Here is a 26,521-nt window from a genome sequence, read left to right on the forward strand (position 1 = left end):
GCTATTCTCCAAGTGTTCAGTGTCCTATCTTCGGCGGCTGAAGCGGCGCCTGCTGTTCATTGCACGAGGTGTTTGATGTGAGTTGAGAGAGTAAGGAAGGGGTAAAGTGTTGGGGTCCATCTTCATGGGTCATGTGCTGTCAAGTCGGCCTGTAGCTATCGCGAATCGTATTGTCGCACGGACTGCTTCCATGTTCGGTTTCCAGCCTGCGCCGTCTGATGGTGACTTTCCTCCAAGGTAAAATGAGATATTGCCTCGTAGCGTGTCGGTACATTAGAGCATCTCAGAAAGTTGAGTCGCGGGGCAGTCATAGTCGTCACCAAAAGACGGATGGGCGGGAATGGGGATGACATGATACCCCTCGTATCACATAATTTGTACGGATTATCAAGTACAAGTCTATTATTTTTAGGCGCCAGTAGCGCTCCGGCCCCGTTATGTCCAGGAGACGAGACCTCTCGGTCCATCAACATCTACTTCACCCTTCTTGTATAACACTCGAAATCTGCCAACAAATCCCGTTTGCGCGCTTCTCCAGTCTCTTCCTCGTCGCCTTACTCCGGAATCTTGAAACCAGAACCACGCAGATTCTGGAAAACGCCGTTGGGGTCGTACTTGGCCGACGCAGCCTGCAGCTTCTTCACGGCCTCCTCGCCGAACGACGCAATCACTTCCTGGGTCCTGTGGGCATAGTTCAGGTACTTCCAGTCCCACTTCAGGCCTAGCGATTCCGAGTATTCGTCGAGGTCCTCGAGATACGCGGCGACTAGGGGCACCGCACGCTTCTCAGCCTCGGCTCCGTTAAGGGCAAGCGTCACCAGGAACATGATGCCGTTGCCGTCCTCGATGTAGCTGTCGAGACCCAGCACGTTGCCGCCGTTCTCCACGCCCTTGTCGACGATAGACTTGGTGATGGGCTGGAACATGCAGAGCGTGTTGAGACCCGTCTCGTTCGACGGCGCGACCTTCTCGAGCGCGGCGTTGAGTTCGTTGAACTTCTCGACGGCGTAGTTCATCGGCCGGGCGTCGTTCTTGAAAGAAGCGGCGAACCAGGCGTTGCTATTTCGTTTGGTCAGCTTGACTGATTTCTCCCCCCGGGGATGAATAGAGCCATGACATACCGGAACCCCGATGGTTGACCAGATCCGAGCTCGTTGGCGACAGTCGACAGGGTGTCGACCTTGGTGGTATCATCATAGATGCCGTCCACGGCGTAGTAGCCGTCGAATGCGGGGGGCTTGACCGTCGCAAGAGTGTTCTCGATGGCCGCGTTGAGGATCGTACCACCCAGGATCGCCGGCAGGTACGCCCAGTACACGATCGACGAGCTGTTCTCGTCCTTGTAGACGTTATCGGTGAAGTCTACCAAGGCGTCGATTACGGCAAGTCCCGACTCAAGATCATAGAACAAATTGCCGCCCCAGACCACTGGGTTTGCGGGGTCAGGGTACTCGATCGGGTACATGTCGAAGCGCGTGATCAGGCCCAGGTTTCCGCTGCCGCCCTTCAGCGCCTGCCAGAGATCCGGGTTGCTGGACTCGTTGGCATTGACGATGGAGCCGTCGGCAAGGACGACTTCGAAGTTGGCGACAGTGTCGCAAGCCATGCCATGCGACGCAGAGTGGAACGAGTTGCCTCCTCCGCTGATAAATCCACCGGTGCCGACGGTGCCGGCACGACCTCCCGTGACAAGGACGCCGTGGGGAGCCAGTTCGTCGTACACGGTCTGCCAGTGGCCACCGGGCTGGATCGATGCGAGTCTGGTGTCCGGGTTCCACGTGGTGCCGTTCATGTTTCCTACATTTTTGCCGTCAGTATTGGCCCAAGCCAGGCACACACACCTGACCTATGGGTAAACGTACCGAAGTCGATGGTGATGCCTCGCTCGACGCCGTTGGAGAGATCGTGGGCGCCGTGTCCGCCACCACGGATGCCGAATGGGCAGTCGCCAGCCACCAGAGTCTTGATCGTCACGGAAACATCTTCGGCCGTGGAAGGCTGTACCATGCACCACGGCGACAAAGCGGCACTGACAGACCAATACGTCTCCAGGCGGTCTTCGTAGGCTTCCGAGTCGGGGAAGTAGACCTTGCCCTCGAGGCCGGTGGCATTCTTCAGGTCCAAACACTGCGCGTCATCCAGTCAATACTCATTCGGAGACAATCGTGTTGTAGCTAAGACAATAGCGAGCACGGCCAAAGGGAAAGGTGGTGGACGAACACAACGAAACACACAGCCGGTGGCAGCCGTGACGCCCGCAGCGGCGCTAAGCACCAGTTGGACGCTGGACTTCATCTTCGCGGATCGTGTCAAAGAGGCGCGTGCTTGGAGGGTGACAGGTCACTGAGCCTCAAGGGCGCAAACCAAAAGACCAATCGATGGGACAGGAGTGCGACGCTGACAACCGCCGGCGACTTGAGACTTGCCAACATAGAGGGACCTTCGCGCTCATATATATACATGCCATGTGGCTGTCCTCAGCCAGCTCATTCCAGGTGCCTGGAACCAGACTCCATTAATATCGGAGGAGACGCCAACCTTGGGCGGCCAGCTTGTGGGCTTGAAGAGGATGCGAGTCTCTCTGAGTCGTTGGGCCCCCGGCCACCTGCAGGCCATGACTCTAATGGCGACGCAGTAGGCGCATGCGAGGGCGTCCAACCCGACCCTCCCGGAAAGAGGGCCAGGAACAACAGGTGCCAGGCGCTATTGGTCAATGGCGCCTTGCAAGGGTGCCAACCCGTGATGCAGGTTGACCCTTGACCTTTGGAAGATTGTCATCGCTCGTCAAATTACCCAACCCTTGACGCATCGGGGCATCGTACTCTGTTCGCCAGGCGAGGGTCGGCAAAGCCCACTATTACTGTGGCGAGAAGTAAAGCACGACACGCTGGACCAGGGATGTTGGCCTCGACTTTTGCAGAGGAATCTCCGGCCTGATGGACTGAAGGATCGGGCGGGTTAGATCGGCAAATGGGGCCTTTTACGAGGCAAGCGAGGTCCGTAACCCCGACAGAGGACGGGGTGCCTCGTTCTTCGTCTTCAATTCAGCAACGAGCATGAAACCCTCAACCTCTCAGCATTGCGGCAGGCTTCACGCGGCAGTTGGCTAGATGTTATGGACTGAGATGAATGCTTTGTGAGGACCGTGGACGTGCGGTCAATGCCTCTGACTAGCCCGTGGCTTCTCTCGCCTTTCGCAAAACAAAAACAAAAAGGCCAGCTTCACGTCGCAACAGGCTTCACGTCAGCGCAAATCATCATGATCTACAGTGGACTGATGACCCCGGACGGGCTGGGCGACTATCGTCCCAGATAAGTCTGCCTGCAGATCCGCGGACGCAGCCGGCATCCACCTACTCTTTTGGGGTATTTTCCGTCGTTATAGTCCTAGCGCGGAAGCGAAACCCATGGGCCGGCGACGGGCCCTTTGACCCTCGGTTCGGGTGTCCAGAGACGTAACAACTATGTGGCAAGCGAGGGGAGGGACTGCTTGCGGCATTTGAAGTCGTGGAGACGGCCGAGAGATGGGGATGGGAACAAGAGTTCTCTCCTCCAGTAGCCAGTGGCCGTTGGATGGCGTGCGCGATTCGACAACGGAGAGCCTGCCGATGATGGAGGGAAGGCTTAGGAAGGAGCGGGCATCATAGATACCTGAAAAGCTTTGGGCTTTTACCGGAACTGAGGGCGGGAGCAGACTCGGCTGCCACACGTCCGTCGCCCATCCCAAGAAATCCCGCCGCCCGAAGGTCTGGTTTCCCGACAAAGGCGAGCAACCGAGATGAGCTGTTGCAGCCTTCTTCAGTGAGAAGTGATCGGACACGCGGGCGTACGGACGTACCTGCAGATTTGTGGGCAAATCTAAGGGGCTAGAGTTTAGGTTTTGTCGAGCTTTGCTGCACCTTGACCCCTGTCCGTCACAACTCATCACCGACCGGAACTTGTCGAGTTACGCTCCAATCACCACTAGTCTCAGCCACACCTCGGAACCCCGACTCCTGCATGAAAGCACACAAGAACCGGGGTCACCGCACAGTGGCGGGCTCGACATGGGCGAAAGGGTTTGCAGGCAAGAAGCGGACTCTGTTCCTCTCGACGCTCGGCGCGCTCCAAGTCTGCAATGCGAACGAGGCCAAGATGACCAGGAATATAACGGGGGCAGTGTCCAGTTCCATTCCCCTGGGACGTGATCCGTGGAGACATACCGTCGTTTGTGAATATCTTGTCCTCGGGTTAGAGGCTCCAAGGCCCAACAGCGGCTTGCTTCCCAATCCAGGAATACTCACCAACAGTGCGGAACGTCGCCCTTGCGCCGCCCCCTAAAGATGCCTCTTACGGAGGGCGTCCTCACAGTCCTCCCTGTGCCAGAGGGCTATGTCGTCGACTTCGACAACCCGCAGCGGCAGGCCGTGCCGCACGCGTACTACATCGCCGGCGTGGGCACGGTTCTCAGTTTGTTGATGATAGCACAGCGACTGTACACCAAGGTTTTTTTGACGGGAAAGCTGCAACTGGATGATGGTATGCTTGGCCCCATGTTTTTCGTTCAGGGGTGGATGTCTCGATGTCTGGCAGTGCCAACCGGTGCAGTCTACCAGCGTTGTTGGCGGTATGGTTCTTCTTTCACAGGATGTAGTGCTGACACCTCACAGGTTTCCTGGTTTTGGCATGGGTGAGTTGCGAGCCACCGACGGCATGCTACGTGGGGAGAAACCGGGCTAACACAGACGAAGCTGATATCCATCACCACTGTTGGCCTTTGTGTCCGTAAGTAATTATCCCGAAGCGCATGCTGCCAGATACTGTACTGACAACGTGCCATGGCAGACATGTTCGCTATGGGGGCTGGCGGAGTTCATGGTTGGGAAATCGACATCCCAACATACAACATCTTCATGATGGTAAGCCAGGCTCGCCTCCTTCGTCTTCTACAGACTCTTAGGCTCTGCAAAACACCCTGGTACTGAAATATGTGGCTGATCCCAACTTCAGGACGTCTACCTCGCGGCGGCCATCTACATCGTGGGCGGCAGCTTCGCCAAGATCTCCCTCCTGATCTTCTACTTCCATCTGTCACCGCAGACTTGGTTCAGGGTAGCGATCTGGGCCACCCTGGTCTTCATCTCGGGATACACCATCGGCATCTTCTTCGCGCTCATTTTCGCGTGCGACCCTATCGCGATGAGCTATGATGTTACCGTCCAGGAAGGGACCTGCATCAACAGGCCGTCGCTTTACATCGCCACGGCTGCGGTCAACATCATCTCGGACGTCTTCTTGTTCTGCTTGCCACTGCCGATTGTGGTGAAGCTTCAGATCCCTAGAAGGCAAAAGCTTGGACTATTACTCATATTTTTGCTTGGTTCTATGTAAGTTGTCGACAATCTACAGAGAACGTACGCTGTGGCGGGGAGTGCGGCTAACGTGTGGTCAGCACGATTGTCACGTCCATAATTCGAGTGTCAATTCTTCCTCAGATGCTCACGAGCTTGGACCAGACATGGGTTATCTCGTGGGCTTCAGTCTGGATGTGAGTGCCGCTGACCAGCCCTTTTTCACCAGCAGATCGACGACTAACCAACTCCCCCACAGCATCGTCGAAGCAAACCTCCTCATCGTCTGCGCAGCCCTTCCGACCCTCCGCAAGTTCTTGAAACACGTCGCGCCCAAGCTGATCGGCGAGAGCGCATACGCCCGAGGCACGAAGCCAACGGGCGACAGCGCCGGCACTGGCCCGCCGTCGGGTCTCAGAACCATCGGGATGATAAGCACGTCCAAAGCGAGCAAGATGAAGCGCAGTCAGTACTCCCAGTTCGACACGGAAGACGACGGTCCGAGTCCGGACCAGAGACAGAGCGACTCTTATATCATGTCGACGTACCCGGCTACGTCGTATCCTTCTGCCGCTATGACGACTGAGGCGTCGTCGCGGTGGAATGGTGAGGAAGGGGTTTGGGGAGATGATGGCTCTGAGAAGGCGATTGTAAAGGATAACATGGCGGTAATTTTGCAGACCAAGACGGTTACGGTGGAATATAGCAACAGTAAATAAATGCGGGTGAATAGGGGCCAGGGGCTCATCCGTACTTGATGCCTCGACATATAAGAGGCAAGTAAATAGGCTGTGTGCTAGAATTCACAACGCGTCTGGTTCGCAATTAGACGGTTTACTCGTCATCGATCTCCTTGAATGCTCTTCCGATTGACCTCTGACAAACTAATTCCAGTTTGATACGATTAAGTAACCCGCGTGACTCCGAGATGTCCAACCCATCCGTCTGTGGAATTTCAAGTATAGCCCCAGGAACTGTACGGTTCCAAATCCGTCGCAATATCCTCCGTCAACAGCGCCTCAGCCGACTGCCATCCCTCCAGCTCCACGAGATTGTGATACCGCGTATGCTCCCTCGCCAAGTTCCCCGTCCTGTCGCCGCTGTGAAGGTCGCAAACCACCTTGCGGAACTTGCAATCGCACACGGCCGGCGGATCGTCCTTCTCGGTGCGGTCCATCTCCTGTCGCGCCTGCTGCGCCAATCTCTCCCACTGCCACCTCCTTTCGCCTCGTCGTCCGCTCTCGAGATCCAGATCCTCGCTACTCTGCAACTCTGCCGCCCTCTGCAGCTCGTCTCGCGCTTGCCTCAATAGAACTTCCCAGCCGTCCTCTCTGACCAGGCGCCGCGAGCACCCCTGCTTGACCAGGATGAAGGCCCGGAGACACGAGAGCGTCCCCTGTACCTCCGATTCCTTGTAGAACCGGTGCCAGTCGCCAGACGCCTCGAGCCACTTCGTCAGGCTGTCCAGGCTCTCCGCCCCCCGCCGGAAATCTCGCCGGTTGATAGCGTGGACGACTTCGACCATCCTATTCAGGAACATGGTCATCTTGTACAGAGGAGCCTTTCAAAAGTCTCTGCTCACGCTAAGGACACTAGCGTCACGGGAAAGAGCAGGGTCCCACCCAAAATGTATAGTAGGATTCCCAATGTACCTACCGCTGTGTCCGACTTTCCTTGTATTCATTTCCTCCTTCCAACTCAATGATTTTTTTAATATGATGAGGGATGCGCTCAATCCAAGCCTGAATAGCTTCCTGCGGAAGCTCCTTCCAAGCTGCTTTCCAAGCTTTGACTGCCTCATGCCTTGACTTTGGGGCTCCTTTCCTTGTAGTCCGTCTCTTTATCCATGGCCAAGCCGGCTCAATAGGATTGAGGTCCGGGGAATTCCCACACCATAGCAGCCGGCTGATGCTATTCGCATCATAACATTGTTGCTGTATATAGTGGCTGTGAGCAGGAGCCTTATCTTCTTGGACCAAAGTGCCCGGGCGGTCCTTGGTACATTCCAAAGCAAAAGGAAACATCTTAGGGATCAGGATTGTCTTCTGATAGCGATACCAGTCAATACCGCCCTTGGACCCTCTCGTCAGCTTTCCGGACTTCTTATTCCATCGCCAGATTGGCTTCGGGCCGGGTAGTTGATGTAGATGTAATCGTCGTATTCCATTTGAAATTTCCCACTCTTCTCGCATAACAGCTTCAAGATCCTCATTCATTTTATTAATGATTTTTTCGGCTTCCTTCTTTTCGGCAGCAGTCTCTGGACCCCAACAGTGGCAGGGGCCCTTCTTATCATAGGAAAAGGCGCCCCAGAACATAAATTCAGATGCATCTTTCCATCGCTCCCGGATACAACTTCGAACAAATGCCTCATCGGCTTTTCGCCATACGCGATAGCTTCCTCGTCGATGGAGCAGGATAACAGAGGTCTCGTCAGACCAAATGACATTCTTCCAGTCCTCTAGGGTCCAGTGCTGGTGTTCAAGACACCAAGCCAGACGTGCCTCCCTCATCTTCTTCGTCAATCCAGGTTTCCTCGTTGGCTTTGTCTTTCGGAATCCAGCTTTCTTCAGTATTCGCCATACAGTGACGGCCGAGATCTCGATCCCATCGCTGCTCAGTTCGCCCGCAATATCAGCACACGTCTTTTCCCTGCCAAATCGATCGCGGCGAACCTTGGCGATGATCTCTATTCGTGCCTCGTCCGTCTGCTTCTTGGGACGCCCGGAGCGGTGCGCATCACGAAGGAATTCGTCATGGAGGGTCATCGGTCGGTGGTTGGGATCGAATCCGCGGGAAATAGCGCGTGCGTAGATGTCATTGATTGTACGGGGCGAAAGACCTGTTATCTCTGCAACTTCAGCTGTTGTTTTCCCGCCCGATGGGCTCTTGAAGACGACCACAAGAGCCCGGGTTGCAATATCGGTATTTTGACGCATTTTGGCGGTCAAGATGAGGGGAAAACAGGAAAAGTGAAAGAGGGGTGAGGTACCTAAGAATTTGGCTGGGTACATTCGCTTTCGGCACGATCCCTGTTTGTGGCTGACCTTAGCGTCCACGCGAGCAGAGACTTTTGAAAGGCTCCTCTGTAGTACGCCGTCAGTTCCTCCTTGGTCACTGAAGGGCACTCCTGGTTGTCGTCTTGAGAATTTGGGCCAGGGCCCTCCTTTCCGGTCGTCGACGGCGTCGGGGAGATCATCGCTCGGGAGGTCTTCGCATTCGTCGTCGATGAGGACGGCCTCGGTGATCTCACAGACTGTCAGGGGCCGCGGCGCGAACGCGGCCCAGCGCAGGAGGGCGAAGGCGCGGGACCGCTCCCATTCTCGGAAGTGCGTGATTCTCTTCAGCAAGCTTCCAGAGAACACGGCCTTGCCGAAGACTGGTCTTGATGGGGCACGGACGTTGCTTGTGGAGTGGCGTAGCGTTTGGCGCCACGGTAAAGCCAACTTGTATTTCTGGGAAACTCCGGGGAGGGAATTGTCGCGTAACCCGGGCTAAGTGATCAACATAGAATGCTGAATGACTTTCAGGTTGAAACATCACTATAGGACTAGCGCTCTCGGGTTGGAGGCTGGAGTGGTCGAGTGTCGCGAGATTGGATGCGATTCCTAGTAGATCTGACGATACCTTCAAGTTAGCATAACATCTCGTCGGGTCCTTCCTCTGTACATTTCAGCACCTAATGTGCAATCTCCAGCCTGGTAGCCCCCGTCGTCGAGAAGAAAATTAAGAATGAGCAAACCGCCGACCATTGCTATGGAGAGAGCGATGAGCGCCAGGGTGTCGGTGTAGTTCCAGATTTCCGCGGCGCGAAAGAATCAATGTCTTTAGACAGGCGTTGCGAGAAGTCATTTGCTAGAATAGCTACTCCACGAATCAATCCTAACGCGCCGCGAGCCGCTGATATCCAGACGTCATGCAAGCGTGACATCTTCTGCTCTTAGCGCTTGAGAGACGAAAACCTTGTAGGTGGGTCATGAGTCGTAATATCGTGCGTCACGGTCGCTTCATAGGGATGAAGCATTCAGAGGACAAAAGTTGAAAGGGGCGAGCCAGGTGGCGCTGATCCGTTCGCATTCCAGGAGGGCGCGGTGCGGGGAAGCGGGTACTGGGGCTGCTACACTGTGATCGACGCTCTCCTTACATGATGCCTTTTGGATGCCACTTTGTGGCTTGCGGAAGGCCGGTACATCGCCCCGGCGGAGCTTCCCGTGCAGGGGGGTGAAGTTTGTGTTTGCGCTACTGTCCGTTCCACCGCATTCTGCTGTGGGCCGCTGGGTGCCGGGCATGGTCCTGAGTTAGTGACGAACTGTGGCGAGAAGACAGTGTTTCTAGCACTGATGAGAATCCTCGGCCATCAACTTTCGTCATGTTATGTGGAGATCAAGCCGTTGCCGTCGTCTCTATGCCATAGTACGCAGCTCGAATTTCCGCGCAGAAAGGCCGAGGCCATTTCTACCGCCGAATTCTTCCGCTGATTGGAAGCCCCTTTGCAAGAGGGTACCTTTCTGTCATGTTCATCCGTGCTCCGTCAACCCATATCATTCTTGGTTGTCCGGGCTACGCGGGGCTGACACTCGGTGGCGTCAGCTGGTTTTTGGGTAGGCGATCTCACTCTTCAGCAACTGACAGAAGTTCGGGCTGGAGCCACCCACCTATTCTGCGGTATTTCCCGGCAGGAAAACAATGTGTTAGCCTCAAGTGTTGATACGGCCCCTTACATTGCCCTGGACAAGGCTTTCCCAAGCATACGGGCATACCCAGACCATGATTAAGGTAAGTGCGGCAAACAGAGTTGCAATCCACTCCACTCCACGGACGTCTTCAGTGGATTTAGGATCACTTAGTGGACCGTGCATGCGTGCACGTCCCCTTTTGCGCCACGTGCCACCTCTAAATCCACTCCACGGAGGTCTCTCGTGGAGTGGATTGCAACTCTGGCGGCAAATCAAACGCGCTCCCGCACTTGGTCTCAGTCGGCAACTTGTGTCCCAATGTGGCATTTTCCTTGTGACTCTCACTTTCATCGGGGGTCCTGGGTGCACGGATCAGCCGGAGGAGTCTCTGACGAAACGACCATGAGGCCAACAAGGGAATACGGGCAACGGCAAACATCATGATCGACAGCATCTATCCAGCCAGGATAGCACTAAAATCGCTTTTGTCGTGGGGATTAACTTAAAATCGAGTAATGCTCCGGCGCACAGACAAGCCACGCTACGGACTTGGCCCAATACTTCAGCAGACTAGACACTTGGTCGAACAATGGTGCACCACGGAGACCATCATTGGTTCCGCGATCCCGCCATAATGCGGGGTGTGCCAGCTGACGTGTGAGTGATTACGGCATTCGGCACTTTGCCAGGGGATGATCCGCAGGCAGAGGGTGAATAGATGGAGCTTGGTAGGAGAGTGAGAATTAGGTGAGAATGAGAGGAAGAAGGAGAGGCAACGTAAAGTAAGTGGTTGACGGTTCATGTTGTGCAGCTGGCTCTGCCCCTAGGGGGCAGCGGTCCGTGCGCACGTCAAGGTCAGGTCAGGTAAGAAAGAGTGAGGGAGAGGTAAGGGAAGTAAGGGTGGTAAGGTGAGTGCATGTAACAGGAGACGCAAACCGGAGCGGTTTGCCCAATAGAGCCTTGAGGAACGAAGTCAAGGACGAAATTTGTCTAGACCGAAGTTTAGGATGAAGATTCCATTCGTTTATATGACCAGCTGGTGATGGAAGTTTGGACCATCGGTGCCAGGGGTGAGACTTTAAATCCACGGGTACCCGTGAACCTATTGGCTCCCCTTTTCCCCTTTCCTTTTATCCGTAATGCCAGCCTATTACCAGGTCGAACGCAAGGCTTGATCAGTCCTGAATGAGCCAGGGAGCCGTTCTGGAAGACTTCCCAGCCTTAAAAATTGCCTCCGATGGCTCTTTCGATCCTCGAGCCAGGCCAGGGTGGACGAGACGAAGCCGTTCTGATTCGCAGCGGCGTTGGTCGCCGACACGCCCACCGGGCTGACTACCTCAATGACGGCCTTAGTGGCGAGGGTATACAGCCATAACCCTGAGGCTTGCTTGACCTCGATGGCACGGTCTTGGCAGTTCCCGGTGTCGACGCATGCCTGGCCGTATTCGGAGAATCAACTGTATAGTCCGGCACTGTAGATGAAGATGTCCGATGAACCGATGATCGGACGGCCCAGGACATGGCGCATCTCTTGGACGAGGGGGCGCAATCTTCGAACGTCGGGTCGCTGGGGAAGCCGCCCGGGACGAAGGGCGCCGGAGCCGGGCACCGGCTGGAAGTACGGGGTCTCGGTCTGGATCATACTCAGGAAGACCTCTTTGGCGTTGGAGAACTGATATTGGTAGAGGACATTATGCTCTGATGCCGCGCCCCAGAGCCCAAGTCGGTCTTTGACTCTCGACTAGGATACCGCGACCGACGTAGATGTTAGCCCATGCCTATCGGCCAATCTCATCAGATTCCTTCTCACCTTGCCTGGCCGCTTCCACTGCCAGCGGGATTGTTAACCATGAAAAATCGCAACATCAACCATCCTGTTCTGCCGCCGGTTTGGTACGGGTTCAGCCCTGATTCCATTCCACATCTTGTCGAATAACAGGGCCAGGCTGATCAACGGACTCGGTTACCATCCTTGTCGTGCTTGTCGTAGATGGCTGTGTATCCGCGCGCGGGGCCTTGGCAATCTTGACCAACTTTCCGAGGATAGCGAACTCCAACTTCAGCTTGATACTGTAAACCATCGGCTTGATTGTGACTTGGACTGCGTAGTAACCCGCATATTGAATGCCGATGACGGATGCGTCCAGGACGACTATGATGACGTTGATGATGAGGAGCTGCCGTAAGATGATCTGGGACTGACGGCCGGGGCGAAGCCTGAGCATTTTAACGGTTTCCCAAATGTATATCGTTGATAATATTATCTCCTGCACGCAGAATACGATCAGCTGTATTCGCTCCATGGTATCATATCCTTTGACAAAGGGCGCAGGGGGGTTTGGCGAATTCGTGCAGAACTGGAGGACCGAAGTAGGGATATGAAGGACGATGGCGTCGATCATAATCATCCACAGAGCAGCCCGTAGGATCTTTTCGCTGTGGGCGACCAGGTGAAGCCGCGACCATAGAACCATAGATTGACCTGTCACCATTCCAACCCAGCTCACATCCACTATGGCGATATTGAGAAAGCCGATCCGAGAGAGGTGGAACAATTTCAAGAGAAAGGCAAGGGCGTGTAGAATAATACTGAAAGAGGCGACAAGTAAACACCAGAAATAACGCCCTCTGTATCTTTTGAATGTTGCAAAAATAAGCACGAGAAGTTCCAGAGAGTTGTAGAACGCGACCGCGATGAAGGCGGCAAACATGCACAGCTGCGCAATACTACCGCCTGTATACGCTCCCGTAAGGCCTCCGGAATCGGCAGAGGGCGACATGGTGATGGATGCAGTGAATGAGAACTAAGAAGACAGAAGGTCATCCCTATTTTATTTCTAAGACGAATTCGGGGCTCTCGAAGGGAACAGCACACTCCAGAAGATGTGGCTTATGGCAAAGTTTGGGCAATTGCTGCGTAACACACCGCCAGTCGAATCAACTCAAAACGGTGGCGCGTGTTGGTACGGAGTAGTGGAGGGGTGACGGAAATGCCGCCGAATTGCCAAGCGTGACTACGACAGCCCAGTCAAATGCAAGAAAGTTGCAAACCGCAAGCGGTGCGCCCAAAAATACAGAGCCAGCCCGATAACGGCACAATCGGCCACGGTTCGGCAGTTATGCATAGCACGCTGAACCGTTCCTCAGTCCGGGTCAGCGGTCCCTCGACAAACGTCCGGTTCGGTCCGTCGACATCGTTCTAAGAGGCAGGGTGGCAGCTAGTCGAGTCGTTCACGCTCAACGAGAGGCAGAGCATCGCCCTCCGATTCATATACCGCCAATTCGTCGGCGGCGAGGACAGCACCGGGAAATTACGGGTCTAAGGATGCGACGGCGCGCGGAGTCCGGCGCGCGGATATCGACGGGATCGTAGCGTCCGCCTCGGCGGGCCTCCGCATCGACGGGCAGACCACGGCAGAGTGGCAAGAGACATAGCTGCTGATCTTCGACGAGGTCAGCCTATTGGGCGTACGCACGCTATATGCCGTGGACGAATAGCTCCGCTGGCTTCGTGAGTCCCCCTTGGACTTCGGCGGCATCCCGGCGGCCCTTTTCTGCGGGGACTTCCATTAGTTTCGACCGGTGCAGGAGAGGTCGATCCTCCTCCCGAGCTCGATTATTCCGTAGGAGGGAGACGATCGCTTCGGCCCGGAGCAGAGGCGGCAACACGACAAGGCTCACGCCCTCTGGAAGAAACTCACGACGGTGGTCATACTAAACGAATAAGTTCGAAAGATCCACGACTGAAGGGGCTGCTGACTCGGATCCGACGAGGAATACAAGACCAGTCCGACGTCGACATGCTGAACAGCACCTGCTACCGGGAAGGCAGGCGGATCCCGTGGGAGTCGGGCATCACGGTGGTGACGCCGCTGAACAGGAACCGCTGGAACCTGAACATCGAGGCGACACTCGCCTTCCAGAGGCAATGGCAGGCCCCACTCCGTATCTTCGATTCCGAGCACAAGAGGAAAGACGGCCAACCGACGGAGGAGGAAGCCCTCATGATGTTAGGCCAGGGCGACGACAGCGCCGGCATGCCCGTCGTCGTGAACCACAACACCCACCAAGGTCTGAAGCTGGTCAACGGTGCCAGCTATACGGCAGTGGAAGTCGTTCTCGACAAGGCGCACCCGGGCCATCGGATCGACGCCGATATCGTGCTCCACTTCGGCCCGCCGGCGGGGATCGCGCTGGCGTCGGAGACGACGAGAGACTTCCGCTTCGTCGGTATGCCTCCCGATACGATCCTCCTGACGCCCATGAGTATCAAAATAGAGCGCCAGAGAAAGCGGCCATGGCAGCAACACGACGTCTCCCGCAGGGGGCTGCCATGCGCACCGGCGTTTGCGTGTACAGACTACAAGGTGCAGAGCAAGACATGAGACTGAGTGGCACTCGAACTTCGGGGAACGAGGACGACGACCATCGACGGCGAGGCGGTTCTTACGCAATGCGACCCATACAGCCTGTACGTGCAGCTGTCGCGGTGCAGGACGCTCGACGGCATCATGCTCCTGTCCAAGGCGCGAGAGCGTGACTTGGTGGGGAACACGGTGGCGGTGGGGAACACGGTGCCGGCGGAGATGGCCCAGGCTGAGCAGATGCTGGAGCAGTTGAGCGAAGAGACGATTAGGGAAGCGGAATCATGGTCCTGGTCGGAAGAAATTTGAATTGACCTTTCCGAACTCAAGAGTACGCATTTCTTCCTGGATCCACCTGGGAGCCCAACATACATAAGCCCGAGCTCCTCTTTAAGCACGGCATCCACGTACTTGCGATGTTCGGAAGAATTTGCGAAGCTGCTTGTGTTGCGAAGCACTGGAGTTTGTTGGAGGGAAGATGCTAGCGCTGGGGGTGGCGGGGTGGATTCGGTAACTGCGTTGCAGTGGTCCCAGATAAGCGCATCGTCTGGATCTCCGGCGAGGGAGAGCGTTCCCTTCGTGCGCCGAAAGAATCGCGGTCCTCCTCTATCTGATTGAGCTGTGACCCTCGAGACAAGTCTCGCGCTATCTGTGGCACAGCAGGGGCTGGTCCATCGGGGGTAAGAGGGATTCGAATCGTACGCGAAACCATCGATTTGGGCCGTCCTAATAAAAAAGCATGTTCGACCTCAGTTCTTAGACCCAGGCCGGCGGGATTCTGTTCGAGTGAATCACATGGTTCTGACCCCGAGTCTTGAGACATTGAACGGAAGTAATTTGACCGGCCCTGGACGATCAGGGGACTCTCCACCGTCAACGGCGGTAGCCTGCTGAATCTGTTGCCCTCCTTGGTGCTCTCTTGCAACTGTTTCGCGAGGATGCGGCTCTGCAGGACAAATGCGTCCAGCGGGGAGAATTCAGAGAGTACCTCTCCGGCGACATGCAGGCGGGGCGACCGCAAGGGCCGTGGCGAAGTCGAGCCGGTCGAGTTCTGTGAATTGGACCACAGGTCCAACAAATTTGGGGGCATCGCCATAGTTCCTTTGTTTTTGTAGCGCTAAGCGTCGTAGCCGATTGATCCCATTCAGATAGTGGCGATGGATGAGGTTTCCAGAAAACCAGGTTCTCACAAGGTCTCGATTGAGCTCGAATTTGACATTGGCTCGAAGGTGTCTCGGTCGGGTGTGTTGTCACCCCCTTTGTTGGCTGTTGCCAGGAGCTCAGGAAGTCGATAAGCGAATGGGGCGACAATTTCCTGCGAGTGTTGCGATGGTGAGGTGTGCCGCGCATAAAGCGATGAGGTCAGGTCGGACCCATCTAAACACAGTGGCTAGATAGAGCAACCACTAATGTGAGAATGGTTCGAGATGGTCAGTTAAGAGTGATGTTGCCGTGATCAGAGGTCCCAACAAGCAGTCAGTTATCAATCAGTACTGATTACTGATTGATACTGATACGCTATCAGTATCAGTAAGCCCCTAATCAATCAATCAGTAATCAGTAACACACGTGACCAAGGTATTTGTGGCGTCGATATTTTGTGGCATAGTTGCCTGTCACAATACGCGACCTGACGCGTTCGAGGTGTTTGGAGACTTCTCCAAGGTGCTAAGATATGTTAGCAGGTACATCCAGATCCTGCTATCAGTTATGATAAATCAGGTACCTTAGCAACACAACTCATCGCCCGGTCAAAGCCCAGAATTAGTTACTTTCTACATATTCAACAGCAACACATTTTTTCTTTACTTTGCATCGATATCTAGCAGGGTTCCAAACCAAATGTTCGTAACATGAGAGACGGTGAAGCGCTTGTTATCTTTCCAGGGAAACCAGCACAGAGGAGTTAATGGGTACCCGCCCCGCCATAACAAATAGGTGAGATATGCGGTAGCCCCTATCCGCTGTATAGGGTAGATTGGCTCCCTGTTGCGCAATGCACTTGACCTCCGAGCAAACACGCTGTCTCTACAAAATACCCATCATGCAAGTTGATGGCATAGTCGCTGAAGTTCTCTTGGCGAGAGCACCTTACTGGCATTGATTCCACCCTAGTTGGAATTATCACTCCCAGCTGTCATTTCGCCGTCGAGAAAGGTCATCTACGCCTGCCCCCACTGGCGCCACCCAACCAAAACCCGACTTATATCGTACACCAAGTCCAGTCCCCCTGGACCTGCGCCCAAACCAAAACAGCGACTTCGCAGATTCCCTTTGACTGCACATGATGGCTCAACCTCGAAGGTCCCACGACGCAACCTTGCGTGAGCTGAGTGACGAGCTCAAAGAATCAGTTTTGATCAGACGCCAAAATGGCGCGACAAGGGCTGACGCGACACAGCGTGTGCCTGTCCGCTTCTCGCGTTTGGCGCAGTGCCCTAATTAAGTGCCCCTCCCCGGGCATAACAGTAGGTAGATGGTCTCGTCTCGAGCGCACCACTCCAAAGGTTTCAAAAAGACCTGAATGATATGCCACGCGTCAACATGCCTCCCGGGTCGTCTCTATTCGTAGAGGACGTTCAATACGCAGAATTTAGCTCGCCGGCGCCAGAATCAAGCATCGCTGCAATTGAGCGGCCTCATTCACAATGGTCAAATTTCTCCGCCCCCTTTTCCCCCACATCATCCACGTCTACGCGTCGATCGCAGCCGAAGAAACGTAAACTACGCACTCCAGAAACCTGGAAGCACTTCCGTGTGCCTCAAGGAGACGAAGAGACACACCAGAATAGCCAGAGACTGTGGTATTGTCAGCATTGCCACAATCCGCCATGGCGAACAGTCTCGACCACAAGCGCCAAACGACATATGCGAAAGGACCACGGTATTATCATTGATGATGAAGAAAGGGCAGCCAAGAAGAGACTTCAACAGTCTCTTGAAGTAGCATTCACACGCGCAGAAGAGAAGAATCAAGAGATAGTATCCCGTGGCGAACAATCGATCCTACGGAATACGATACAACTTGACGCATTCTATGAGGCCCAGATCCAGCTGATCACACGCCGCCGTCTCCCACTCAACTGTGTCTCTTGGCCGGAATACCAAGCACTTCTTTGCGCAATTAACCCTAGGGCTGAAGAGATCCTCATCCAATCAGGCACTACGGTATTGGCTCATATCGGGCAGTCATACGCCGTACACCGCGAGAATATCAAGGCTCAATTACAGGCGGCAAAGTCACAAATCCACTTTAGCATTGATCTATGGTCATCGCCGCATCGCAAAGCCTTTCTCGGAATATGTGGGCAATGGGTTGATGCACGGTATGAACTCCGTGAGGCTCTATTAGGTCTGCCAAACGTACAGCACAGTCACTCCGGAGAGACAATGTCACGGCATTTGCTGGACACTATCCGGTATTTCGATATCGCAGACAACATTGGCTACTTTACATCTGACAACGCCACCGCCAATGACACTTGCCTGCGTGCTTTATCAACAGCATTGGCGAACGAGTTTGGCGTCGGAATGGACCCCGTTGAGCGCCGTGTTCGGTGCGGAGGCCATATTATCAATCTCTGCCTCCACGCGTTTCTCTTCGCCTCCAGCAAAGAGGCACTCCGTGCCGCAATTGAAGAGGCAAATGGTAACGCGAACACCACAGTCGTTGAGTCTCTGCAGGCGCAATTGCAGCAAAAGAACAGCAAGGGGAAGCATCGAAAAGTGCCGGAGGATCAAGCCGGATGGCGATCCATGGGCCCCCTTGGTAAACTACACAATATCGCCGTGTTTATACAAGGTTCGACACTGCACAGCGATGCATGGCAGCGCCTGGCAGGTCGTGCACTCGGCATTGACAATGCAACGAGATGGAATTTGTGGTACATGCTACTTCGTACTGCACTCGAGAAGAGAGACAAGCTTATGATGTTTCAACAAGAGCATCATAAGGCCCTGGGTGAAGATAGTCTCACACAGGATGACTGGGATGTCCTCAGGTTAACGGCGGACTTCCTCCAACCCTTCTGGCAGGCGACACTGGCGCAACAGAAGAAGTGGTCGTCGTTAGATCAGCTGCTTTACCATATGGACATCTTGCTCAAGCATTTTGAAGATGCAAAGGTATATATTCACTTCGATCTTGTTCAGCCGAAGGCTGACTCTACATTAATCCATAAGTTTTCCCAATAATGAGGGTTTGGTGCAGACAGGGATTAATAAGTTTCCCGGGCTCTGATTGGTCTAAATTTTGTATGGTTGGTCGCAAAACGTACCGCAACTGGATGACGGCCTTCGAAAGGTGGGTCGCTATTTAACAGCTGCCAGGACCCCTGGTTTGTTTACTAGGGGGCAGCTTTAGGCCCCTTAACAGTAATTACCTGGAATTTCGGGATTCAAATACCCATTTCGTCCCGCACAACGCCTCTTGATGTCTTGCTCCATTAAGTAATGCGTCTTAGGTCTACTCCTCAAGAGCTTCAAGATGATATGATTTCCATCGTCTGTGTCCGCTGTGGCGAGGAGAAACCGGCAGGTGACTTTATTGGCAAAAGGAAATCGGTGGGGCACACCAAGAACTGCCAGGACTGTCGCAATCAGCGCAGTTCTCATGTCAGTCTGTCTCCCACTCCGTAAGACGTTCGATACTAACTAATTAAAGTACTCCAGGTCCAGAGGCGCGATCCTGACGTTAAGGAACCTCGCCGTCAATCCTTCCTCAACTGGGGGTCCCGCTCCGAAGAGAACTGAAGAAGATGCTAGCCTATCACCTCCTAACGCCAGGTTCGGAACCCAGCCTACGTCGCCAGAGAGGCTACGGCAATGTCATACAGCGAAGACGTTATCCGGGGCGTCGATTAGCCAGCCGTGTGTAGTGTTGGGGACGCCAATTCCACCAACCCAACAAAGCTCGCGGCTCTTCCGTACAATAGCTCCCTTACCTCCTGTGTAGCCGACGGCACTACTAACCGCCTCACATTCTGATCCGTCTACTATCCGAAGCAGCACGCCTGATATAGGTCACCCTGACTTGGCTCCTAGATTCCTCAAGTGCGGGAGAGACTCACAGGACGATTCCTCCATGGCCGGCGCAAGGGCCAAGCGGGCTGCTATCCAGCGCGGCCATCGTTCACGACGCCGTGCAGGGGAGACTGTGTCACTGACTCCCTCAATATCTCAACTCGGCGCGTTTAAAGGTTCGGAGGGGCCTGGGGCAGATATTCTTACTTAATGGTCGAAGTACTTCGGGCTAACCACAGAATGTAGATGCCAGCCAAGATCGACCGCGGCCGAGTGGGCTTCCGGGTGGGGATGGGATAATCAAGGAAGGAGATGACTGGGGCCAGTTCTCGGAGTCCGATATTGACGCCGAGGACTATTTCAACCTGTTGCTTTCGCCCGTTCGGCCACGCAGGTACCTGGAGCAAATAGGGGTAGAGTGTGACTCCGACCCAGGGGATGAAGACGAGAGCGACGGTAACGACTCCGTGGATGAAAGCCCTGTTCGTCATCGCTCGCGGCCGCCTTCTGCACGGCCGAGGACTGGTCGCCGTGGTCCGGCTCCTGGTACAGGAGGGCGGCCGAGACGATCTCGAAGGCAAACTCGATCGTTGAGGCCATCACGACGTATTCGGAGTTCGGTGAGAATTCCACCTGAAGAGTCGGCGGTATTCTACGCACAAGACCCGGTGTGGAATGGAGATCTGGAAGCTTGCGCCTTGACTGGTCGCGACAAGGCCATCCTCCGCGAGTTCTGGACAGAGCTGGACAATGACCAAATGCAGTTTTGCAGTCGATGCCAAGAGAGTTGGTTCCAGATGAAGATCGATTGCAATGGCATTTGTGCGCGTTGTTATTGGAGGGATGAGAAGCGCCAGCCCGACGAGCTATATTTCTTCTCTGCGGACAATCAGCTCGACTTTGGCCCTGTACCGGCCCGGTTGCCCCAGCTTACGCCAACCGAAGAGTCTTTGATTGCTCGTGTTCACGTCCACGTGAACATTATGCTTGTGCGAGAGCAGCAGTACAAGTATCGAGGGCACGTAATTCACTTTCTCCGGGAGGTTGGCTTAGTGTACAACCAGCTCCCGCTTTTGCCGCAGGAGTTGAACACCGTGTTACTACGTCCTGCGAATACGTCGTCCCACGCAAATCTTAGCTGGCAATTCACCCGCCAGTTCCGCGTGCGCCGCCAGCCGGTTGCCATATGGCTAGACTACCTCCGCCGCCATCATCCTGGCTATCGATGCGTCGCCATCGACGAAGAGCGGCTGAATCAATTGCCCCAAGATGGTAATGTCCTGGATGCTATCCCCCAGAGTCAGGTGGAGGCTGCCGATGTTGGACCCGACTCACCCGAGGAAGATCAGGAGGCAGAGCCTGACCTGGAGGACGAGGCTGCGGTGCCGGACCTGTTGGCCAAGGACACGGAGCTCGATGCTCTGCGGTCTATTCTCTCCGGAGAATCAGGCGCTGATTCAGGGCTTTCCACAAGCTTCCACGCGCAGGCACAACACGAGCTGCAGCTCCCGAATATACGACACACACCCATTAATGAGTTCAATCGCTCTCATGCCCTACTCTCCTTGGCATTTCCCTGCCTCTTTCCTGACGGTAGAGCCGACTTTGTTGAACCCCGATTGCGCTCCATTGATTACAAGGATTACGTCGAGCACGCGATGCGCTGGCACGACGGGCGTTTTGCACGCCACCCGACCTTCCGCTTCGTCGCCTTCAACACGCTAATGCGGTCACAAGCACGTTCACAGTCCAGATTCTTCATGAAGCAACATGATGGAAGACAGCAGCCGCTGACGCGAGAGCAACTTATTCAGGCGCTCGAACACAGCGAGGACCCCGAGGCGCAGGCGCTGATCAACTCGATCACAAGGCATGCGGTGTCTATTCGCGGTACGCGTCCATTCTGGAACAAAAAGAGGCACGACCTCGAGGCCTACGCCTATAACCTTGGTTGTCCTGGTGCATTCATTACGTTTAGCCCGGCAGATTTACACTGGCGGAGTCTCTACCAGCACATGCCCCAGTATGACGACTGGCTAGCCGCTACCAAGCCGGAGAGGATGGCTCTATCGCGCCGCCTATTGCAGCAGAACCCTCATATTGCTGCTTTCCACTTCTACCGCCGATACTGCCTCTTTCAGAATATCGTGCTAAGCAAGAAATTCAGCATTATGGATTACTGGGATCGTTATAAATGGCAAGGGCGTGGGAGTCCACACAACCACGGCCTGTACTAGATGGAAAATTGCCCCGGAGCCGACATGGAGGACGAAGCCGCTCGTGATGTTTTTGCACGCACGTGGGGATTCCACATCACTGCCATTAACCCCGAGCCGAGTAGGACTATGCCTCAGGGTGAGGGTAATCCGCTGAGCGTAGATCCCCTAAGCATAGAGATGACATTCCTACGGCTCTCGCAAATTGTCAACCGTTGCCAGCGCCACAAGTGCAACACCACGTACTGCTTGCGTGTGAGGAAGAGAACCGGTGACATCGCGAGGGATATGGAGGGCGCTGCTGCAGACATCGAGGCGGCCAACGTTGCCAATCCAGAGAGGGAGTGTCGTTTTGACTTCCCTCGTGCCTTGCGGGAGCTGGCCGCAGTGATCAGGAAGGAAGGCCGGTCGTACTACATCTTTGAGGCGGCCCGGAATGACAGCCTCGTGAACAACTTCAACCCTGCGATTATCCTAGGCTGGCTAGCCAATATCGACATATCTCCTTGCACCAGCTTACAGGCGGTCATTACATACGCTGCGAAGTATTGCAGTAAAGCTGAGAAGAAGACCGAGTCTTTCTCCCGGCTTGCAGACCAGGTCTTGCCTCATACATCGCACGTTCAGCCCCTGTTGTCCTTCTCCTCTCGCCTCATGAACAAGCTGATCGCTGAGAGAGATTACTCGGTGCAGGAGATTTCCCATCTGCTGCTTAACATTCCGCTGCAAGAAGGCACCCGTATGGTTGTCACCATGGACTGCCGTCCGTTGGAGCGACAGGCGCGTTCGTATCGTGTAGATAGAGATGTCAACGAGGCCATCGGCAGCTACATGAAATATCTAGAGAGAAAGGACCAGCATGAGGATGTAACGTATCTCGAATACCTGCAGTCGTACAATCTCAACACGTGGAGGAGACTAGCTGCTCACGCGAAGAAGAGGGTCCTGTCTTACTTCCCTCGATACAAATCCATGGAAGCCTCTTCCCAGTTTAACGACTGCTGTCGTGTTAAATTGATGATGGTTCATCCACATCGCTTTCTAGAAGAGTTGCTCGTTGTGGGTGGCCAGCGGTTCGATTCTTTCACAGCCGGGTACATGCGCTGCAGACAGCTCCACGATACCCATGCGGACGATCATTATGGAGAGCCGGATACGGATGAATTGACGGCAGAGGACGATGAGTTTGAGCTTGAGGCCCATGAGGAGCCCATCGCGGAGGAGGATTGGCATGAACTCGCCCGCATGCTACCTGACCGCCCGCTGGAGGAAGAGGACATCGACATCCTCGGCCGCCGAGATATTGACATTAATTACGATTGGACCCCTCATGTTGGGCGGTATACCGATGATGGCATTCTCAACGGCGACTACTGGAAGCAACGCAAAGCGGAAAACCCCTGGAATCTCGATGTGGACCATCAGCCCTTGGAAGCTCGCGATTCCCTAAATCCAGAGCAGCGCCTGGTGTACGACACGGTGATGGGCCACTTCCTGACCCGGGATCCCTCCCAGTTGTTACTCCATGTGGATGGCGGAGGCGGCACTGGCAAGTCATACCTCATTAACCTGCTCTCCGCGCACCTTCAAGCCGCGACGGGCGGGAGAGGGACACCTGTCTGGCGTGCCGCGCCCACGGGCGTCGCGGGAAATCAGATTTCGGGCACTACCTTGCATTCCCTGTTGCACCTGCCAATTAATAAGGACTTCAAGCCTCTCTCAGCCATTGATAAGGCCCAGCTCCAGAAGAAGCTTACAGATATCAAGTATCTGATCATTGACGAGAAGAGCATGCTGGGACTGCGTCAGCTATCTTGGATCGATGACCGTCTCCGAGAGGCGTTCCCGAATAAGAACGAAGAGTTCTTTGGCGGCCTGAACATCCTGTTGGTTGGTGACTTCTTTCAGCTTCCCCCTGTGCTGCAGAAGCCGCTTTATTACGATAAAGAGGTTCAGGGAGTAGAGATCAAGGGCAGAAACGCATATAGGCGATTCGATAAATCGGTCTTCTTGAAAGTTGTCCAGCGGCAGCGTGGCGACGATCAGGAGGCATTCCGCCTAGCTCTCGGGGAATTGCGGCTGCTTCAACTATCTGTGGAATCCTGGAAGCTCCTTTCCAGCCGCGTACAGGCAAAACTAGACGATCAAGAGGTCGCAAGGTTTGTCAACGCCTTACGAGTATACGCCACTAAAGATAGGGTGAACGAATATAACCACTATCACCTCGACCGCCTCAGCCGGCCAGTCATCCAGGTCATGGCTAAGAACGTCGGCCCCGGCGCGGCTGCTGCGCCTGATGACAAGGCGGGCAACCTTGCGAAGCAGATCCCAATATGCATTGGCTCCCGTCTGATGCTGACGTCCAACCTTTGGCAGCCAGTTGGCCTCTGCAACGGCGCTCGCGGCACAGTTTACGATATCGGCTGGGCACCTGGGGCCGACCCCATCCAAGACCCTCCCTGCGTTATCATGATGGAGTTTGACAAATACAGCGGACCGGTATTCCTGACCACCGCTGATGGCAGGAAGATTGTGCCGATTCTCCCAGTGGAGAGGGACTTCCTCATCGGAGCCACTCTCTGCGCTCGCACCCAGTTTCCCCTGATCGTATGCTACGCAATTACCGTGCACAAGTCACAAAGCATCACCGAAGACATGATAGTTACAGATCTGTCCTGCCGGGACTTTCAGACTGGTTTAAGCTACGTGGCTGTCTCTCGCGTGAAAACGCTCGAGGGTCTGATGTTGGATGCACCATTTGATCGTAATCACCTGGTCTACGGGTCTCCCCCGGATGGCATGAAGATGAAGATGAGGGATCAGGAGCTTAGGAAACGACAGGTGCTCACACGGAATCCGTACATGTCACATAATACCAAGAATGGGCATGGCAGTGGGTCGGTACGTAGATAATGCGGTAGTAGTAATAGCTTCCCGGCCCGCGGACACACAGCCTTCGGCTGAGGCTACCCCATGCACCCCATCGCCGCTTCAATGTGCATGGGGTGACGTAGTATTTTATTAGATTTCCTATTTTAAGTATATTAGCTAAACGTTTTTTTAGCTATTCCAGCTACTTCTGCATCTAGAGTGTGTTGGTGAGGGCAACCCGGGAGAAAACACCCAACCCCCAGAAAGCAGAGACCGGCTGCAAGGAAAGACGTGATGTGTCGAGGGATCTCGAAGGGAGCGGGCTGGGAAACAGTCAAAACACTACCAATTGCAAGTCTGAAAGAAGTAACAAAAACGGGATATCGCGATCAATTTATCACATTCAAGATTGACTGAAAAACGGGATCATTTGGCTCTCAAATTCATTGCCTAAGATGATGCTTGTGTTGACTTCTTGACTGACCTTGTCAGTCTCAATCCCCTTTTTATCTCAAGCCAAATGGACCAATTGTTGAAAATGGTCCCTAGCCAATAGAAATACAGGAACGCCGGCGCCTTATCCGGACCTCCGTGTCAACCGGCCCCGACACATGCCTCCCCTCGCGACTCCCGCTTGTCCTCAAGCACCTGGGGTCGCGACCTCCGACCGGGTGGCTGACCTCCTTGATGGAGAGAGAAACCAGTCTTTTCTCCTAAAATACCAATTGATTAATCCAGTCTCAACAAACTCAATCCATTTTCCTCAACAATCTCAGCCCTGGCGTCGCATTCGTCGCTCCTCGGCTCGCTTCGCTCGAGCATCCACCTGGTCCTCCTTTCCTTCCTCTGGTGCATTAACCACTCTGGCAATGATTTCGTCCCACTGCCCTCTGCTGACCATTCCCGGCGGGACGTAAGAGGCCCACGTATTGCTGCTTGGCAGATACGTGACAACTCGCTGAGGCACCGGAGCCAGGTTCAGCGTTCGTGCCTCTCGCACCATTCGCTTGGCAGCCGGCGAACTCGATGTTGGTGGTATGGGTTTCCCAGTAACAGGCATCCCACTTGTCCTGAGGAAGGCCCATAGGGGCTGTCTCGGGCATGGTGATCTCAGCGTCGCCTCCGACCGTGAAAGTGTTCGAGTCCTCCTGGCGCTCCTCAACGCGCGCGCGGGACAGGCGGCGGTCCCTGTCAGCGGAGCGACGGCTCTTGCCGCTCTTGCCGATGGAGCCGGAAATGCTGCCAGAGATGGTGCCAGAGACGAGCAGTCTGGACCACGACCTTGTTGTTCGTGGGGCCTTCGAGCCAGGAGCTTCCCTGATTGATAAAAGCCTGTCTGTTGTGGCCAGGGAGGCCCTTGATGGAGCTGCCGGCCGACCTCGCGGTCTGGCTCACGGTCCTGCCAGCGGTGCCCGCTGCACGGCCGATAGCGGCGCCCAGGCCGGCGGCCTCAGCGCTCTGTTGCAGGGCGAGAAGGAGGACAATGTTCGTGATGAAAGCGTCGCCGTGCATGGTGAATGCCTTTTGACTGCGGCAATCACGTCTTTTACTCCAACGTCCAAAGCCATCGGCTTTGGAACAACTCCAACGTCACAAACAAATCCGACAACCACTGCATTTCTCTCCTCCGACGCCCGTTCACCTTACGCCGCAAGCCACCAAGGCAACTCAGCATACGCAGTCTCTCGGAATTCGGATGAGTTAATGATATCATGCAAACTCCGTCCATCCATTCACAACGGATTCTGATCCAATCCTCAAGCTAAAGCCCATGAAGATCATACAGCAACCGTCTGCACGTTTCGTTTAGATGATGGCAGTGGATACGTGATTAAAGTGGGGGAAGAGAGACATACATCCCCAGTTTACCAACGGAAATATGCTATGTCCGATACTTCTACTCCGATAGTCAAGCTCCCTAAGACAATAACCATTAGTAAGCCGTCTTCACATGTGCAAGACAACAGGTACGGTAGGTGTTTTCCTCTCTGATCGGATTGATTATAAAAAGACAGTGTCTCTGCCATGTCGATGTTGAGTTT

The 26,521-nt window shown here is 54.7% G+C and overlaps 12 protein-coding genes across 12 annotated transcripts; 5 read left to right on the top strand and 7 right to left on the bottom strand.

Moving 5' to 3' along the window:
• Positions 1 to 295: 295 nt before the first annotated feature.
• BGZ61DRAFT_464568 (FAD binding domain-containing protein) lies at positions 296 to 2,543 on the bottom strand. The gene is made up of 4 exons (XM_046247491.1): positions 2,221 to 2,543; positions 1,863 to 2,127; positions 1,122 to 1,797; positions 296 to 1,059 (listed from the first exon to the last, which is right to left on the bottom strand). Exons 1-4 carry the CDS (start codon positions 2,293 to 2,295, stop codon positions 555 to 557), a joined length of 1,521 nt encoding a protein of 506 aa, XP_046096013.1. The 5' UTR covers positions 2,296 to 2,543; the 3' UTR covers positions 296 to 554.
• Positions 2,544 to 4,073: 1,530 nt separating this feature from the next.
• On the top strand, positions 4,074 to 6,162 carry BGZ61DRAFT_464570 (uncharacterized protein). Its single transcript, XM_046247492.1, has 7 exons — positions 4,074 to 4,518; positions 4,650 to 4,669; positions 4,731 to 4,764; positions 4,825 to 4,898; positions 4,990 to 5,366; positions 5,432 to 5,527; positions 5,590 to 6,162. Exons 1-7 carry the CDS (start codon positions 4,323 to 4,325, stop codon positions 6,047 to 6,049), a joined length of 1,257 nt encoding a protein of 418 aa, XP_046096014.1. The 5' UTR covers positions 4,074 to 4,322; the 3' UTR covers positions 6,050 to 6,162.
• A 17-nt stretch (positions 6,163 to 6,179) lies between these two features.
• On the bottom strand, positions 6,180 to 6,958 carry BGZ61DRAFT_464573 (uncharacterized protein). Its single transcript, XM_046247493.1, has one exon. The coding sequence runs from the start codon at positions 6,874 to 6,876 to the stop codon at positions 6,286 to 6,288; it is 591 nt and encodes a 196-aa protein (XP_046096015.1). The 5' UTR covers positions 6,877 to 6,958; the 3' UTR covers positions 6,180 to 6,285.
• Positions 6,959 to 11,146: 4,188 nt separating this feature from the next.
• On the bottom strand, positions 11,147 to 11,828 carry BGZ61DRAFT_153462 (uncharacterized protein; the record flags this gene model as incomplete). The annotated part of the gene is made up of 2 exons (XM_046237389.1): positions 11,147 to 11,747; positions 11,817 to 11,828. Coding segments are annotated over 2 exons (300 nt in total), but the record flags the coding sequence as incomplete, so codon positions are not given.
• On the bottom strand, positions 11,157 to 11,459 carry BGZ61DRAFT_369730 (uncharacterized protein; the record flags this gene model as incomplete). Its single annotated transcript, XM_046241968.1, has 1 exon — positions 11,157 to 11,459. A coding segment is annotated over one exon (303 nt), but the record flags the coding sequence as incomplete, so codon positions are not given.
• Positions 11,829 to 11,907: 79 nt separating the features above from the next.
• On the bottom strand, positions 11,908 to 12,717 carry BGZ61DRAFT_369870 (uncharacterized protein; the record flags this gene model as incomplete). Its single annotated transcript, XM_046241981.1, has 1 exon — positions 11,908 to 12,717. One exon carries the CDS (start codon positions 12,715 to 12,717, stop codon positions 11,908 to 11,910), a length of 810 nt encoding a protein of 269 aa, XP_046096018.1.
• A 1,981-nt stretch (positions 12,718 to 14,698) lies between these two features.
• Positions 14,699 to 15,827, bottom strand: BGZ61DRAFT_153466 (uncharacterized protein). Its single transcript, XM_046237390.1, has one exon. The coding sequence runs from the start codon at positions 15,464 to 15,466 to the stop codon at positions 14,852 to 14,854; it is 615 nt and encodes a 204-aa protein (XP_046096019.1). The 5' UTR covers positions 15,467 to 15,827; the 3' UTR covers positions 14,699 to 14,851.
• Positions 15,828 to 16,914: 1,087 nt separating this feature from the next.
• On the top strand, positions 16,915 to 17,538 carry BGZ61DRAFT_303718 (uncharacterized protein; the record flags this gene model as incomplete). Its single annotated transcript, XM_046238713.1, has 1 exon — positions 16,915 to 17,538. A coding segment is annotated over one exon (624 nt), but the record flags the coding sequence as incomplete, so codon positions are not given.
• Positions 17,539 to 18,158: 620 nt separating this feature from the next.
• Positions 18,159 to 18,633, top strand: BGZ61DRAFT_464587 (uncharacterized protein). Its single transcript, XM_046247494.1, has one exon. It carries the CDS (start codon positions 18,259 to 18,261, stop codon positions 18,562 to 18,564), a length of 306 nt encoding a protein of 101 aa, XP_046096021.1. The 5' UTR covers positions 18,159 to 18,258; the 3' UTR covers positions 18,565 to 18,633.
• A 152-nt stretch (positions 18,634 to 18,785) lies between these two features.
• On the top strand, positions 18,786 to 19,647 carry BGZ61DRAFT_464588 (uncharacterized protein). The gene is made up of 2 exons (XM_046247495.1): positions 18,786 to 18,984; positions 19,034 to 19,647. The coding sequence occupies exons 1-2, from the start codon at positions 18,823 to 18,825 to the stop codon at positions 19,322 to 19,324; spliced, it is 453 nt and encodes a 150-aa protein (XP_046096022.1). The 5' UTR covers positions 18,786 to 18,822; the 3' UTR covers positions 19,325 to 19,647.
• Positions 19,648 to 19,667: 20 nt separating this feature from the next.
• On the bottom strand, positions 19,668 to 20,639 carry BGZ61DRAFT_464589 (uncharacterized protein; the record flags this gene model as incomplete). The annotated part of the gene is made up of 1 exon (XM_046247496.1): positions 19,668 to 20,639. A coding segment is annotated over one exon (267 nt), but the record flags the coding sequence as incomplete, so codon positions are not given.
• A 4,849-nt stretch (positions 20,640 to 25,488) lies between these two features.
• On the top strand, positions 25,489 to 26,434 carry BGZ61DRAFT_153498 (uncharacterized protein). The gene has a single exon (XM_046237391.1). The coding sequence runs from the start codon at positions 25,581 to 25,583 to the stop codon at positions 26,226 to 26,228; it is 648 nt and encodes a 215-aa protein (XP_046096024.1). The 5' UTR covers positions 25,489 to 25,580; the 3' UTR covers positions 26,229 to 26,434.
• Positions 26,435 to 26,521: the final 87 nt, after the last annotated feature.

Source organism: Ilyonectria robusta (assembly GCF_021365365.1).
Source record: "Ilyonectria robusta strain PMI_751 chromosome Unknown BGZ61scaffold_38, whole genome shotgun sequence".
Lineage (NCBI taxonomy): Eukaryota > Fungi > Ascomycota > Sordariomycetes > Hypocreales > Nectriaceae > Ilyonectria > Ilyonectria robusta.

Excerpts from the sequence above, each read along its gene's own strand:
- BGZ61DRAFT_464573 (XM_046247493.1), bottom strand. The coding sequence starts at position 6,876 with ATGACCATGTTCCTGAATAGGATGGTCGAAGTCGTCCACGCTATCAAC.
- BGZ61DRAFT_464587 (XM_046247494.1), top strand. The coding sequence starts at position 18,259 with ATGCTACTTCGTACTGCACTCGAGAAGAGAGACAAGCTTATGATGTTT.
- BGZ61DRAFT_153466 (XM_046237390.1), bottom strand. The coding sequence starts at position 15,466 with ATGGCGATGCCCCCAAATTTGTTGGACCTGTGGTCCAATTCACAGAAC.
- BGZ61DRAFT_464568 (XM_046247491.1), bottom strand. The coding sequence starts at position 2,295 with ATGAAGTCCAGCGTCCAACTGGTGCTTAGCGCCGCTGCGGGCGTCACG. Across the intron at positions 1,798-1,862 it reads AGGCATCACCATCGACTTCG|GAAACATGAACGGCACCACG; the intron begins GTACGTTTACCC and ends GCAAAAATGTAG. Across the intron at positions 1,060-1,121 it reads GGTCAACCATCGGGGTTCCG|CAACGCCTGGTTCGCCGCTT; the intron begins GTATGTCATGGC and ends CAAACGAAATAG.
- BGZ61DRAFT_153498 (XM_046237391.1), top strand. The coding sequence starts at position 25,581 with ATGGTGATCTCAGCGTCGCCTCCGACCGTGAAAGTGTTCGAGTCCTCC.
- BGZ61DRAFT_464588 (XM_046247495.1), top strand. The coding sequence starts at position 18,823 with ATGCGTCTTAGGTCTACTCCTCAAGAGCTTCAAGATGATATGATTTCC. Across the intron at positions 18,985-19,033 it reads GCAATCAGCGCAGTTCTCAT|TACTCCAGGTCCAGAGGCGC; the intron begins GTCAGTCTGTCT and ends AACTAATTAAAG.
- BGZ61DRAFT_464570 (XM_046247492.1), top strand. The coding sequence starts at position 4,323 with ATGCCTCTTACGGAGGGCGTCCTCACAGTCCTCCCTGTGCCAGAGGGC. Across the intron at positions 4,899-4,989 it reads CATACAACATCTTCATGATG|GACGTCTACCTCGCGGCGGC; the intron begins GTAAGCCAGGCT and ends TCCCAACTTCAG. Across the intron at positions 5,528-5,589 it reads TCGTGGGCTTCAGTCTGGAT|CATCGTCGAAGCAAACCTCC; the intron begins GTGAGTGCCGCT and ends ACTCCCCCACAG.